The sequence below is a fragment of the Oncorhynchus nerka genome, linkage group LG3 (genome assembly GCF_034236695.1).
Source record: "Oncorhynchus nerka isolate Pitt River linkage group LG3, Oner_Uvic_2.0, whole genome shotgun sequence".
Classification (NCBI taxonomy): Eukaryota; Metazoa; Chordata; class Actinopteri; order Salmoniformes; family Salmonidae; genus Oncorhynchus; species Oncorhynchus nerka.
Window position 1 is genome coordinate 27,725,420 of NC_088398.1, and position 14,978 is coordinate 27,740,397.

The 14,978-nt window shown below is 42.8% G+C and overlaps 1 protein-coding gene across 1 annotated transcript in view; it reads left to right on the forward strand.

Annotated features, from left to right (window-relative positions):
- LOC115114267 (zinc finger protein 236-like) overlaps positions 1–14,978 on the forward strand; it is an 86,748-nt gene that overhangs the window by 11,119 nt on the left and 60,651 nt on the right. Inside the window, exons 6-8 of the mRNA XM_065010894.1 lie at positions 5,998–6,170; positions 10,995–11,117; positions 11,561–11,734. Coding sequence (XP_064866966.1) covers positions 5,998–6,170; positions 10,995–11,117; positions 11,561–11,734 — 470 coding nt within the window. The remainder of the gene's footprint in view (positions 1–5,997; positions 6,171–10,994; positions 11,118–11,560; positions 11,735–14,978) is intronic.

Below are 14,978 nucleotides of genomic sequence, written 5' to 3' on the forward strand. Positions count from 1 at the left end.
TATTTGGTCAATAACAAAAGTTTCTCAATACTTTGTTATATACACTTTGTTGGCAATAAGAGGTCAAATGTTTTCTGTAAGTCTTCACAAGGTTTTCACACACTGTTGCTGGTATTTTGTCCCATTCCTCCATGCAGATCTCCTCTAGAGCAGTGATGTTTTGGGGCTGTTGCTGGGCAACACGGGCTTTCAACTCCCTCCAAAGATTTTCTATGGGGTTGAGATCTGGAGACTGGCTAGGCCACTCCAGGACCTTAATGCTTCTTACGAAGCCACTCCTTTGTTGCCCGGGCGGTGTGTTTGGGATCATTGTCATGCTGAAAGACCCAGCCACGTTTCATCTTCAATGCCCTTGCTGATGGAAGGAGGTTTTCACTCAAAATCTCACGATACATGGCCCCATTCATTCTTTCCTTTACACGGATCAGTCATCCTGGTCCCTTTGCAGAAAAAACAGCCCCAAAGCATGATGTTTCCACCCCATGCTTCACAGTAGATATGATGTTAAGCTATATTTTGGTTTCATTTGACCATATGACATTCTCCCAATCTTCTTCTGGATCATCCAAATGCTCTCTAGCAAACTTCAGACGGGCCTGGACATGTACTGGCTTAAGCAGGGGGACACGTCAGGATTTGAGTCCCTGGCGGTGTAGTGTGTTACTGATGGTAGGCTTTGTTACTTTGGTCCCAGCTCTCTGCACGTCATTCACTAGGTCCCCCTGTGTGGTTCTGGGATTTTTGCTCACCGTTCTTGTGATCATTTTGACCCCACGGGGTGAGATCTTGCGTGGAGCCCCAGATCGAGGGAGATTATCAGTGGTCTTGTATTCTACAGTGGCCGTGCTTCTACACCTGCACTGCTTGCTGTTTGGGGTTTTAGGCTGGGTTTCTGTACAGCACTTTGAGATATCAGCTGATGTACGAAGGGCTATATAAATAAATTTGATTTGATTTGTATGTCTTCCATTTCCTAATAATTGCTCCCACAGTTGATTTCTTCAAACCAAGCTGCTTACCTATTGCAGATTCAGTCTTCCCAGCCTGGGGCAGGTCTACAATTGTGTTTCTGGTGTCCTTTGACAGCTCTTTGGTCTTGGCCATAGTGGAGTATGACTGTTTGAGGTTGTGGACAGGTGTCTTTTATACTGATAACAAGTTCAAACAGGTGCCATTAATATAGGTAACGAGTGGAGGACAGAGGAGCCTCTTAAAGAAGAAGTTACAGGTCTGTGAGAGCCAGAAATCTTGCTTGTTTGTAGGTGACCAAATACTTATTTTCCACCATGATTTGCAAATAAATTCATTAAAAATCCAACAATGTGATTTTCTGGATTTGTTTTCTCATTTTGTCTATCATAGTTGAAGTATACCTATGTCAAAACTTACAGGCCTCTCATCTTTTTAAGTGGGAGAACTTGCACAATTGGTGGCTGACTAAATACTTTTTTGCTCCACTGTATCTTACATTACTCATCTCATATGTATAGACTGTACCTTATACCGTCTATTGTACCATCCCTATGCCCCTCATCCATATATTTATATGTACATATCCTTATTCCTCCCTTTAGATTTGTGTGTATTAGGTAGTTGTTGGGGAATTGTTAGATTTGATTTGAAATAAATGTAACATTTTCAAAAGTTGCCATTCCTCCTAATACACCTACTGATTTCCTTTCAGACATATCACCTGAGATAAGTGCACATTAAGCCCAGACTCCTCTGAGTTCATTCAGAGTTTCAGCTATCCTTCCTCACAGAGCCCCTCCGTGCCACTTCATCTTAATGTTAATTTGTGGGCTGGATGGATGACTAATGTTGTGCTGGAGATGGTTGGTCTGTGCTCTGAATCTCAAACAGCACATTAAGGGGATGTGCTGAGGGGAGCTATGGTGCTTCAAGCTCAGTCTGCAGGCTTCAGTTAGCTAACTGAAACTAAATCCGGTATCCTCAGCTAAGTATCCACCTCTGCTCTGATTCTGTATCCTCATTGTCTAAAGCAAGACAGTTTAGTCCCTGTGGGCTTCTCAGTTTAGCTAAACTCAGATCTCCCTGAGCAGTCAGGCTTCAAGACGGGTTACTCAACCAAGACTGCTCTTCTCTGTGTCACGGAGACTCCCCGCACTGCCAAAGCTGACTCTCTCTCCTCTGTTCTCATCCTCTTAGTTCACGGTGTCAAAGGCAGCAGATAGATCTATCAGATCCTCCTCTCCACCCTCTCAGGGCTGGGCGTCTCATGCTCTGTGCACTCGTGGTTTGCATCATGCCTTGCAGGCCGCTCTTAATAGATGACGTGGAGAGGATTTGTGGCTGCCCCACGTACTCTCATTACTGGTGTCCCCCAGGGCTCGGTTCTAGGCCCTATCCTCTTCTCTCTATACACCAAGTCACTCGGCTCCGTCATATCCTCACATGTTCTCTCCTATCATTGCTTTGCGAATGACACTCAACTACTTTTCTCCTTCACCACTTCTGACACCCAGTTGTCGACACACATCCCTGTGTGCCTGGCAGATATCTAAACTTGGATGTCAGTCCACCACCTCAAGCTCAACTTAGACAAGACGAAACTGCTCTTCACACAGGAAGCGGCGCAGGTCCTAATCCAGCCACTCTCCTCTCCCGTCTGGACTACTTCAACTCGCTATTGGTTGGCCTCCACTTGTGCCATTAAATCCCTACAACCTATCCAGAACGCTACAGACCACCTAGTTTTCAACCTTCCAAAGTTCTCTCATGTCTCCCCGCTCCTCCGCACACTCCACTGGCTTCCAGTTGAAGCTCGCATCCACTACTACCATGGTGCTTACCTACGGAACAGCAAGAGGAACTGCCCCTACCGTCAGGCTATGCTCAAGCCCTACACCCCAACCTGGGCACTCCTTTCTGCCACCTCAGATGTCTTGGCCCTCCCACTCTAAGCTGTTCTCTGTCCTGGCACCCCAATGGTGGAACCAGCTTCCCTCTGAAGCTAGGACAGCAGAGTCCCTGCCCATCCTCCGAAAACATTTGAAACCCTACCTCTTCAAACTGTATCTTAAATAATCCTCATCTCGGGACTAAAATGTAAATGTAAGCAATGGTTTTCCTATGGGATATAGACCCCTTTCTGCGTTTGCAAACATTGTGACATGAGGGTGACGCGTGCAAGTTGGTGGCAGAACAAGGGGTAGTTCTAATAGAACGGCATCAACAAAAAGCTTACTTATGAGTGCATTTCACAGTACTTTGGATTATAATTTGATTTTAAGGCTCGTATGAATGTCTTGCTTAACATTAATGTTTGTCATCGCAAATCAACTGCATTATAAACTCATCAAAAAAAGAAATGTCCTCACTGTCAACTGCGTTTATTTTCAGCAAACTTAGCACATGTAAATATTTGTATGAACATTACAAGATTCAACAACTGAGACATAAACTGAACAAGTTCCACGGACGTGAATGAATAGAAATGGAATAATGTGTCCATAAACAAAGGGGGGGTTCGAAATCAAAAGTAACAGTCAGTATCTGGTGTGGCCACCAACAACAAGTACTGCAGTGCATTGCCTCCTCATGGACTGCACCAGATTTGCCAGTTCTTGCTGTGAGATGTTACCCCACTCTTCCACCAAAGCACCTGCAAGTTCCCGGACATTTCTGGGGGGAATGACTCTAGCCCTCACCCTTCGATCCAATAGGTCCCAGACGTGCTCAATGGGATTGAGATCCGGGCTCTTCGCTGGCCATGGCAGAACACTGACATTCTTGTCTTGCAGGAAATCACACACAGAACGAGCAGAATGGCTGGTGGCATTGTCATGCTGGAGGGTCATGTCAGGATGAGTCTGCAGGAAGGGTACCACATGAGGGAGGAGAATGTCTTCCCTGTAACACACAGTGTTGAGATTTCCTGCAATGATAACAAGCTCAGTCCGATGATGCTGTGACACACTGCCCCAGACCATGACGGACCCTCCACCTCCAAATCGATCCCGCTCCAGAGTACAAGCCTCGGTATAACGCCCATTCCTTTGACGATAAACGCGAATTCGATCATCACCCCTGGTGAGACAAAACTGCGACTCATCAGTGAAGAGCACTTTATGCCAGTCCTGTCTGGTCCAGCGATGGTGGGTTTGTGCCCATAGGCGACTTTGTTGCAGGTGATGTCTGGTGAGGACCTGCCTTACAACAGGCTTACAAGTCCTCAGTCCAGCCTCTTTGTCTATTGCGGACAGTCTGAGAGCTAATGGGGGGATTGTGTGTTCCTGGTGTAACTCAGGCAGTTGTTGTTGTGATCCCATTCCTGTCCTGCAGGTGTGATGTCCGGATGTACTGATCCTGTCCGGGTGTTGTTACACGTGGTCTGCCACTGCGAGGACGATCAGCTCTCCATACTGTCTCCCTGTAGCGCTGTCTAAGGCATCTCACAGTACGGACATTGCAATTTATTGCCCTGGCCACATCTGCAGTTCTCATGCCTCCTTGCAGCATGCCTAAGGCATGTTCACGCAGATGAGCAGGAATCCTGGACATCTTTCTTTTGGTGTTTTTCCAGAGTCAGTAGAAAGGCCTCTTTAGTGTCCTAAGTTCAACTTCAACCAGTAAAATGTCTCTTTGCTAGCTTTTGCTACAGGCTATATCAATGAGCGTTAGCATTCTAGCTAACAACTGCTGCATCCTAAATAAAACAATTTCCAAAGATCACAACCAAATATAATCTTAGCGACTGTTCAAGCAAGAAGTATTTTGTTTAGAGGTAATAAAAACGTAAATCTAGGCTATGTTCAATGGGCACAGATGGCGATGGATTTCTTACTGCCGCACGCATCTGTGCTTGACGTCAGTGTATCGTGTGCTGGGAATGGGTCTATTTAGTGGTGCGTTCTCCCTCTTCTTCTCTCTCCTTTTCCTTTGTACCCCCCAGGTGTATTGAGTATTGTGTGTTACACCTCACCAACGAGGTATACTTAAGCAATACGGCCCGATGAGGTGTATGGCTACAGCTAAGGGCTGTTCTTAAGCACGACTCAACGTGGAGTGCCTGGACACAGCCCTTAGCCGTGGTTTATTGGCCATATATCACAAACCCCTGAGGTGCCTTATTGCTTTTATAAACTGGTTACCAATGTAATTAGAGCAGTAAAATGTAATGTTTTGTCATACCCGTGGTACACTGTCCATCAGAATTCAGGGCTCAAACCACCGAGTTTATAATGAGTTTTATACCATGGGATTGTTGAGTACTTGTTTCTGATTGGCTTGAATGGCATTCTAGAGCGTGCATTATTTCCCTATAATTGCATGGTATAATTCAATGGCAATGTAGTTCATTCTTACATGTTCTATTTTTTTTAGCTGCTTTTGAAAGCCAAAGTCGAATTAAAAATATCAATGGCATTGTTGAGTTCGATTTTCATAATAGCAAGCTAGGATATCAGCTAGCAAGTCTAATTGTTTGGTTACCAAGGCAACTACTCTAGCTATCTAGCTAGCTAGTAAACATGCTAGCTACTTCAGTGAATGTTGTCACATCTCTACGGGCAAATACGTTAAATTATAGCCATGGTATAAAATAGATGATCACCTCAGGACTCTATGCATTCTCTGGAGAGTAATGTAACTCCGGGGAAGGTTCGTTTCACACATTCCAAGTCATGCGTTATTTTCCAGAGAACTCACAGCCCCTCGTGAGTGACTCGAGCATTACAACAAAATCTATGGGCAAAAACACGTTAGCTGGCTAGTTGAGATTGAAATGTCTTATAAATAGCTCTCTGAAGTATGCAATGACTGACATGACAACAGGAAAACTGATGATGCAATACCCTATTTCGAAATTGCACCTTGTGCGTTCTACTATTACAACGTTCAAAAGTAAGTTGAACACCTGACTGAGTTCTTTTAATAATTCTGCTGACCCACAATTTGGGAACCACTGATCTATACCACCCAGGTGTATTGAGTTGTGTCCTCTCTCCCTCCTATTCTCTCTCCTCTCCCACCCAGGCGAACGGCCGTACAAGTGCAGCCACTGTAGCAAGGCCTTCAACCAGAAAGTGGTGCTGCAGACCCATATGGTGAGGCACACGGGAGAGAAGCCCCACCTCTGCACCTTTTGCCCCGCTTCCTTCTCGCAGAAGGGCAACCTGCACTCACACGTCCAGAGAGTGCACTCTGAGGTAAACAACCAACTAACTACATCACCTGGCACATCTCTGTTGCCCTTGTCTTTAATCAGTAGGCTGGGTGGAATTATTATTGGCAAATAACTTTCACCTGTCTGATCCTCAAAGTTGTCCACAAAGTGTCTACAAGCTAACGTGTGTGTGTGTGTGTGTGTGTGTGTGTGTGTGTGTAACGTGTGTGGGTATGTACCATTCAAAACTTTGGACACACCGACTAATTTTAGGGTTTTACATTGTAGAATAATAGTGAAGACATCAAAACTATGAAATAACACATATGAAATCATGTAGTAACCAAATTTGAGATTCTTCAAAATAGCCCCCCTTTTCCTCGATGACAGCTTTGCACACTCTTGGCATTTTCTCAACCAGCTTCATGAGGAATATTTTCCTAACAGTCTTGAAGGAGTTCCCACATATGCTGAGCACTTGTTGGCTCCTTTTCCATCACTCTGGTCCAACTCATCTCAATTGAGTTGAGGTCGGGTAATTGTGGAGGCCAGGTCATCTGATGCAGCACTCCATCACTCGCATTGGTCAGATAGCCTTTACACAGTCTTGAGGTGTGTTTTGGGTCATTGTCCTGTTGAAAAACAAATGGTAGTCCCACTAAGTGTAAACCAAATGGGATGGCGTATCGCTGCAGAATGCTGTGGTAGCCATGCTGGTCAAGTGTGCCTTGAATTCAAAATAAATCACTGACATTGTCACCAGCAAAGCACCATCACACCTCCATACTTCATGGTGGGAACCACACATGCAGAGATCATCCGTTAACCTACTCTGCGTCTCACAAAGACACGGCGGTTAGAACCAAAAATCTCAATTTTATACTCATCAGACCAAAGGACAGATTTCCTTCGGTCTAATGTCCGTTGCTCGTGTTTCTTGGTCCAAGCAAGTCTCTTCTTATTGGTGTTCTTTCGTAGTGGTTTCTTCGCAGCAATTCGACCATGAACGACTGATTCACGCAGTCTCCTCTGAACAGTTGATGTTGAGATGTGTCTGTTACTTGCAATCTGAGGTGCAGTTAACTCTGCTGAACTTATCCTTTGCAGCAGACTCTGGGTCTTCCTTTCCTGTGGCGGTCCTCATGAGAGCCAGTTTCATCATAGCACTTGATGGTTTTTGAGACCTCACTTTCAAAGTTCTTTACATTTTCCAGATTGACTGACCTTCATGTCTTAATGGAATGATGGACTGTCATTTCTCTTTGCTTATTTGAGCTGTTCTTGCCATAAAATGGATTTGGTCTTTTATCAAATAGGGCTATCTTCTGTATACCACCCCTACCTTGGCTCAAATGCATTAAGAAGGAAAGAAATTCCAGAAATGAACTTTTAACAGGCACTCCTGTTAATTGAAATGCATTCCAGGTGAGTGTGTAAAGATGTCATCAAGGCAAATGTGGCTTCTTTGAAGAATCTGAAGTATATTTTGATTTGTTTAACACTTTTTTTCGGTTAATACATGATTCCATATGTGTTATTTCATAGTTGTGATGTCTTCGTTATTATTCTACAATGTAGAAAATAGTACAGATAAAGAAAAACCCTGGCATGAGTAGGTGTTTCCAAACTTTTGACTGGTGCTGTATATTTTAGCGATTTACATTTACTTTTGATACTTAAGTGCATTTAAAACCAAATACTTGGTACTACTCAAGTAGTATTTTTCTATTAAGGTACCTTTTTTACTTTTACTCAAGTATGACAATTGGGTACTTTTTCCACCACTGATCTTTATCAAGGGTGTGCATAATTTCGGACCCCACTGTATATACCGTCTAGGGTAGAGTCTAAAATGCTGACCACACCACTCGCTTTGCAAAATAAATGTACACAATAAATGTACACATACGTGTTATTCAATCATTGTACCCACACTACTCACATGCGCGAACGAGTGTCTGTTTTGCCAAGCGCTAAAATAGAAGTCAGTTCTATTTGTGACGCTGAACGCGGTGCAAGTCCCACCTCTCCCATCTCCTCAATGATTTATAGAAGCAAATACCCACGTGCCATCTACTCATTGATTATACCCACGTGGGTGATTGAAAGATTAACTGAGGTCGGTCGTCGTGGTAATACTAGGAAAGTTAGATGTCAATCGCAATATAGAGTCCAAAGAAGAAAAGGCCTGGAAGGAGGAGAGATGACTAGAAACAATTCGGTTGATTGTTTTATGTGTGGATTAATTGTCAGAATAGCGGACCTTGTGTATTTCAGGTAAAATAACAACTCAACATTTATATTTCAGGACAAATTAGCTAGCAACAGCAAGCTAGCTAAATATGACAAATTAGCTAGCAACTGCAAGCTAGCTAAATATGACAAATTAGCTAGCAACTGCTTTTTTTTTTTTTTGACCTGTCCCTAAATTAATATAATTGGTTCAGAGTTTGTTTTGATTTTTCAACCTGCGTGTCGTGATCGCGTTTGGTGTGGGGGGGACAAAATATATTTGTGCGCGTCCTGTCTGGGCATGGTGTAAGGGTCTCTGGACAGGCCCCCCTGTCTCGCTCTCTCTCTCTCTCACTTACTCCCACACACGGTCACCCTCCTCCCGGCTCAATTGCTTCAATAGAGCAAGACTCTGTTGCACGTCAAAAATGTCTCCTAGACAGAGAATGAGCTTAAATTACTGTTAATTGTCCTCGTTACCTATGTGCCTATGTCATTCGAAAATGTATCTTATGAGACATCTAGCTGAACGCAAGACCTGGCTGTTTCTCTATTATATGCCAGCCAGGTCATTTTAGGCTCCCTCAATATCCTGTAATGTCCATAGAAAAGCATGACTCCTCCGTCGGTTGCAGGCCCATAGAAAATGAAGGCGACTAATGGAGAGGAAGAGAGAGCGAGGATAGCTCCCAGCTCCTGTAGCCTCGATGGAGAGGCAGCTCTGTGGGGTCATGAATAGGTAATGGCACATGAAGAGATGACTCCGTCAGGGATGCAGGGCAGGGCACACAGATCGATGGATGGATCCCGACTAATGCTGCAATAGTTCATGATCTGCTGTCGCATTTTACCACTCAGAAAATAAGGCTTACATTCTATTACACTGTCTGCAACGGAGCTTGTTCATTTAAAAAATGCCTCTTCATGCATTCTGATCACAGACAAAATCATACATTGTCAATGGTAGGAAATGGATTTGATGTGAAGGTGGGTCTTGTGTCTTCTGACCTTTGACCCCGCCCCCCCCCTGCCCCTTTGTCTTTAATCAGTTAGATATACGGAAATAATATAGGACATTCTTATGAAACAGAAGCTTCTATTACTGATGTAGCAACATTGCACACATCTAATGTGATATTTTCACATGTTTGACGGTCCATGTGGAAAATAATGATCCTAAATGAAAAGCAGTCTGGATTATTCAGTATGAGGAGTCGAGGAGTTGGTGTTTTATAGGCAGCCGTTTTTGAGTGACTGGCTGTATGCTCTTCTGGATCTGAGTGCTACTTTCATCGAATATGTGTCCAGTAGTCACCATTACTTACATCGATGCAAATGAGGACATGCAAATGTGAGGCTTCGTCCTTTTTTATTGAGGGGCCAACTCAATCAGATAGCCTTTCAATTTTCCCCACCCCTCACAACAAATACATGTGATCGTTTTATCAACCGACCATTTTTAAACGAATGGGGAAGAGATTCTAAAGAGCGCCTGTAGCGTGTTGTTGTCCATCAGTGCTAATTGGCAATGATGCGGTGAGTTGATTTGAATCTGCCCCGAAAGCCCCAAATCATATTTATTCAACTTTTTTTTGAATAATGCATGTGATTCTCACGAGTGTCCTTCAGCCTACTCTGGCAATAAGGACCTCGGCTTTATGAACGGGCTTTATGAATATATTAAAGTCGGATGTGAGTGGGAATGCATTTCATAACAGCATCTGGAGTATGGACAGGGAAGTGGGATTGTTTTTAGATTATCTCAAGGTTTTTGCATGAAATTGTTCTCTATCCTCCTAATTGCTGCCTTATATTAGTTTGCTTTTAAAATAATCAGAAGATAGATATTTGTAATATCTGTCTTGGCTGAAGATAACATATGTATAATGTATACACTGATTGTTCAAAACATTAGGAACACCTGCTCTTTCCATGGCATAGACTGACCAGGTGAACCTAGGTGAAAGCTATGATCCCTTATGGTCAGTTAAATCCACTTCAGTCATTGTAGATGAAGGGGAGGAGACGGGTTAAAGAAGGATTTTTAAGTCTTGAGACATGGATTGTGTATGTTAGCCATTCAGAGGGTGAATGGGCAGGACAAAAAAAGATTTCGGTGTCATTTTGAATGGGGTATGGGAATAGGTGCCAGGCGCACCGGTTTGAGTTTCAAACCCAGCAGCATTCCAGTTCTTTTCACGCTCAACAGTTTCCTGTGTGTATCAAGAACCCACCCAAAGGAAATCCAGCCAACTTGACACAACTGTGGGAAGCATTGGATTCAACATGGGCCAGCATCCCTGTGAAACGCTTTCGACACCTTGTAGAGTCCATGCCCCAACGAATTGTGGCTGTTCTGAGGGCAAAAGGGGTGCAACTCAATGTTAGGAAGGTGTTCCTAATGTTTTGTACACTCAGTGTACATCTTAGTTGGTATTAAATTAGAATGACATGGTATTAGGTAGTTTATTTTTTACCTAATGTAAAATCATTTAATTTTAATATAAAAGAATATGTAGCTTTCTGCTAATTCCCAATGAAAGCATTTAGGCCTTTAACAGCTCATTTAATATAAAGTAATAATCACAGTTGTGTGTGTATACTGACTTTGTTTCCTGTATATGTGTCTCTTCAGCTTACGGGAGTGCCACTGTTCCCATGCATGGACTGTAGCTGTGTGTTCAAAAAGCTGGGCAGTCTCAACGCCCACATCAGCAAGATGCACATCTTACTCATTGAGGAATCGGCCAACACACAGGTGAGCGAGTGCATGCAGATGATGTGAACTTCTGGAAGTTTCTCCTGATTCGGTTTCTGACCTCTGCATTCAGTTTGTTGCCTCACGCTGCAGCTAGCTTGATGCTGAGGGATCAGACATACACACACCCACACTGGAACCTCCCTGTAGCTCTACCACTACATGCAGATTCTTATGTGATTATTTCAGAGGGAGCTCAATATAAAAAAGCCTCTCGTTTTTGTAAGTAAATGGAACCTTGAAAATCAGGTGTTCAGGTTCACTAGTAATTAGGTAAACTAGGCTTCCATAAAAAAAATGTTTGCTTATCAATGATGCACTGCAAAAAACGAAAGATAGAAAATGCTCTACGCTGCTCAGATACACTAACCTCTTCCATTCTCAGTATTCCCTTTTCTCCTCTCATTCTCTCCACCTTCACACCCTTCCTCGCTGTCCCGTAGGAGGTGGAGGAGTCGGGTCAGGGCGTTGCGGGGTCAGAGGGCAGCGAGGTGGTGACTGACGTGATCCAGCAGCTCCTAGAGCTGTCAGAGCAGGTGACAGGGGAGGGGAACCAGTCACAGCCCCAAGAACAGACCATCACCATGGATACGGCCATCAACCAGGACATCCTACAGGTGGGAACCATAACACACTCAGGAATGCATGCATACATGTACATACACACGCATGCGCATAAGCGTACATGCACGCACAGACACACGAACGCACACACTCATGGATACATGTGTATACACACACACACACCTGCCCTGCTATACTTGAGAGGACTTTTTGGGGACCAATTCAAAGTCCTATTTTCCCTAAACCTTAACCCTAATTGTAACCCTAACCTTAACCCCTAAGCCTAAAATAGCCTTTTTACAAGGGAGGACCGGCAAACTTCTGGTACCGATTTCTAGAAAACAATAGGCTATATTGATTTAAACTGGTGTTGAGAACAACGTGGCAGAGGTGGGCGGCAGCGGAGTGAGGAGACGGGGAAACAGCCATTGGGCCTACAAAAGCTCAGAGAGAGGAACACTCACCTTAAAAACCTCTCTGGGATATGTGGGACGGTAGCGTCCCACCTCGCCAACAGCCAGTGAAAGTGCAGGGCGCCAAATTCAAAACAACAAAAATCTCATAATTAAAATTCCTCAAGCATACAAGTATTTTACACCATTTTAAAGATACAATTCTTGTTAATCCAGCCACAGTGTCTGATTTAAAAAATGCTTTACAGCAAAAGCACCACAAACGATTATGTTAGGTCACCACCAACTCACAGAAAAACACAGCCATTTTTCCAGCCAAAGAGAGGAGTCACAAAAAGCACAAATAGAGATAAAATTAATCACTAACCTTTGAGCTTCATCAGATGACACTCATAGGACTTCATGTTACACAATACATGTATGTTTTGTTCGATAAAGTGCATATTTATATATAAAAAAAATCTAATTTTACATTGGCGCGTTACGTTCAGTAGTTCTAAAACATGCGGTGATTGTGCAGAGAGCCACATGAATTCACAGAAATACTCATTATAAATGTTGATGAAAATTCAAGTGTTATTCATGGAACTTTAGATACACTTCTCCTTAATGCAAACGCTGTGTCAGATTTCAAAAAAACTTTATGGAAAAAGCATGATCTGAGCACGGTGCTCAGAACCCAAACCAGCCAAAATAAATATCCGCCATGTTGCGCAGTCAACATTAGTCAAAAATAGCATTCTAAATATTCACTTACCTTTGATGATCTTCATCAGAATGCACTCCCAGGAATCGCAGTTCCACAATAAATGTTTGTTTTGTTCGATAATGTCCATCATTTATGTCCAAATAGCTTCTTTTGTTAGGGCGTTTGGTAAACAAATCCAAAAGCGCGTTCAGGTCCAGCCGAACGTCGGAGTTCCGTTACAGCCAGTAGAAACTTGTCAAACTAAGTATAGAATCAATCTTTAGGATGTTTTTATCATAACTGGAGAATTCCTATGTCTGTAGTAAAGCAATGGAACGAGAGCTAACTCTCTCGTGACCGCTCCTCGGAGCCTGTGGCAATCTGCCAGACACCTGACTCATTCCTCTCTCATTCGGTCCCACTTCACAGTAGAAGCCTGAAACAACGTTTTAAAGACGGTTGACATCTAGTGGAAGCCGTAGGAAGTGCAACATAACCAATAACTGTATCTACAATAGGGGCCGAGTTAAAAAACTAAAAGCCTCAGATTTCCCACTTCCTGGTTGGATTTTTCTCAGGTTTTTGCCTGCTATATGAGTTCTGTTATACTCACAGACATAATTCAAACAGTTTTAGAAACCTCAGAGTGTTTTCTATCCAATACTACTAATAATATGCATATATTAGCATCTGGGACAGAATAGCAGGCAGTTTACTCTGGGCACCTTATTTATCCAAGCTACTCAATACTGCCCCCCTGTCACCAAGAAGTTAATTATGATCAACTGAATTATGAAAATATTAGATTAAAGTAGGCTAATGCAATTGAAGGCATGTATCAAATTCTTGCTTGGACTGAAACTCCCAAAGTCATATCCAAACCTTTATGCTCATTTAAAGCAATAGTCGTGTGTGTGTGTGTGTGTGTGTGTGTGTGTGTGTGTGTGGTCACCTAGATGATAATTTCAGCACTGCTTTGAGGCAAGCGTTGGGGATTTTCTCTCTCACTGGATCTCAATTGAGGTGTGTGCTAATGATCATCTTTATACTAGTTTGCTCATTATATTAGCTGATCAGAACGTTTTGAATGTTATGCAAGTGGATTTTTCTCTTCACTCGCGTAGTAGCCTGTCTTACTCCCTTCAAAAAGTCTGTGACTTGTCTCATAGTCAATCAATGTGATTTCCCCCCCCCCCCCCCCACTGAATCTGTCTTTATATGTGGTTAATTGATCTCTGGCTGGTAGCTCGTTTATTCGTTCACTGACCAGAAACATTTAGCATGCAATAATGTAGCCTAAATCGACTAATATACTTATCTATTGCCTTTATATAGAGCCAAGCCAAGGCTAGGTACAAATCTGTCGTTCTGCCCCTGAACAGGCAGTTAACCCATTGTTACTAGGCCGTCATTGAAAATAAGAATTTGTTCTTAACTGACTTGCCTAGTTAAATAAAGGTTAAAAAAAAGAGGGCAGCGATCCAACATCGGATGAAGCAATTCTGAGGCTATTCAACTGCGACACCGAAGGAGATGACTTCAGTGGTTTCAGTGCACAGGAGGAGGAAGATAGTGACCATTGACTTTCTCGGTAGGCTACTGTTTAATTTTTGTTACAAGCCGTGTTTCGTTAAAGCCTATTTATTTTTGTTACAAGCCGTGTTTCGTTAAAGCCTATTTATTTTTGTTACAAGCCGTGTTTCGTTAAAGCCTATTTATTTTTGTTACAAGCCGTGTTTCGTTAAAGCCTATTTATTTTTGTTACAAGCCGTGTTTCGTTTAAAGGATGTGTAAAGTTAATTTGTTTCAATGTACCGGTAGGCACCTGCGGCTTATAGACATGTGTGGCTTATTTATGTACAAAATACATATATTTTAATAATTCAGTGGGTGCGGTTTATATTCAGGTGCACTTAATAGTCCAGCAATTACGGTAGATATGGATATTTACATTTTTAAACATAGATAAAATATAACACCTTGATATTTAAACAATTTGCTCTCTCCATCTCCCCGTTATTCCTGAGCTGATCTGCGATCTGTATAATCATCAACTAGATTTAGCCAAATAGAATATCTCCTGTCATTCGTTGGAGGTTATCTAGGAAGCTTAGCAATTTTGCTCAATTTACTTTTGTTTGATGGCGATTACAAAGTTGGTGTTATTCGACAACGCTATAGACGGTCTCGGGGTGC